The sequence below is a fragment of the Cynoglossus semilaevis genome, unplaced genomic scaffold (assembly GCF_000523025.1).
Source record: "Cynoglossus semilaevis isolate Cse_v1.0 unplaced genomic scaffold, Cse_v1.0 C19001892, whole genome shotgun sequence".
Lineage (NCBI taxonomy): Eukaryota > Metazoa > Chordata > Actinopteri > Pleuronectiformes > Cynoglossidae > Cynoglossus > Cynoglossus semilaevis.
The window spans coordinates 1-728 of record NW_007588896.1 but is presented as its reverse complement, the minus strand read 5'-3'; the positions used below and the strand labels follow the sequence as shown (position 1 = coordinate 728).

Below are 728 nucleotides of genomic sequence, written 5' to 3'. Positions count from 1 at the left end.
GTAAATATTTATCAGTGGCTCACGGCTGGGTCTGACTGACCCTGGTGTCTTCCAGTAAACTCCTGAATGACTCCACCTTCCACACCTCTCTGCTGGCCTGTGCTCTGGAGGTCGTCATGGCTACGTACGGAGGTGAGTGGCAGAGAAAAGATCTTCAGACCGATTACTGAAAAACGGACTCAACTTTGCCCTGACGCCACGGTTTTGTCCTCATGTTCAGAGAGCAGCTTCAGGAGCGGAGGCTACAACAACGGAGGCAGCGAAGCCGCCGAGACCAACGTGTGTTTCCCCTGGATCCTGGACGTCTTCGCTCTGGCCGCCTTTGACTTCTACAAAGTCATCGAGAGCTTCATCAAGGCCGAGCCCACGCTGAGCAAAGACATCGTCAAACATCTGGAGACCTGCGAGAACCTCATCATGGAGAGGATCGCGTGGAGGACGGTCAGTGCTTTGGTTTTTGTTTTCTCCACCCACCTCCACCCTGTTCATTACTCTGTGTGGTCGACCCTGCAGTAACTGCGTGTAACCACTAGAGGAAGCTTGATTGTTGTAGCGTTGTCTGGAGGAAACGTAAAAGTTCCATCTGTGGCCGGTTGGTTTATGATGATGTCACATTCATAGGCGTCTCTCCTGATTGGTTGGATGTAACAGACTCACTGTGAGGTATTTGATTGGTTCTGAGCCGTGATGGTGTCGAAAGGTTTGATGTGAAACGTCTGCTGAGGTCA

General features: G+C 51.5%; 1 protein-coding gene across 1 annotated transcript; it reads left to right on the top strand.

The window, feature by feature from the left end:
- LOC103399471 (retinoblastoma-associated protein-like) lies at positions 1-703 on the top strand. Its single transcript, XM_008338157.3, has 2 exons — positions 1-132; positions 221-703. Exons 1-2 carry the CDS (start codon positions 117-119, stop codon positions 514-516), a joined length of 312 nt encoding a protein of 103 aa, XP_008336379.2. The 5' UTR covers positions 1-116; the 3' UTR covers positions 517-703.
- The last annotated feature ends 25 nt before the right edge of the window (positions 704-728 follow it).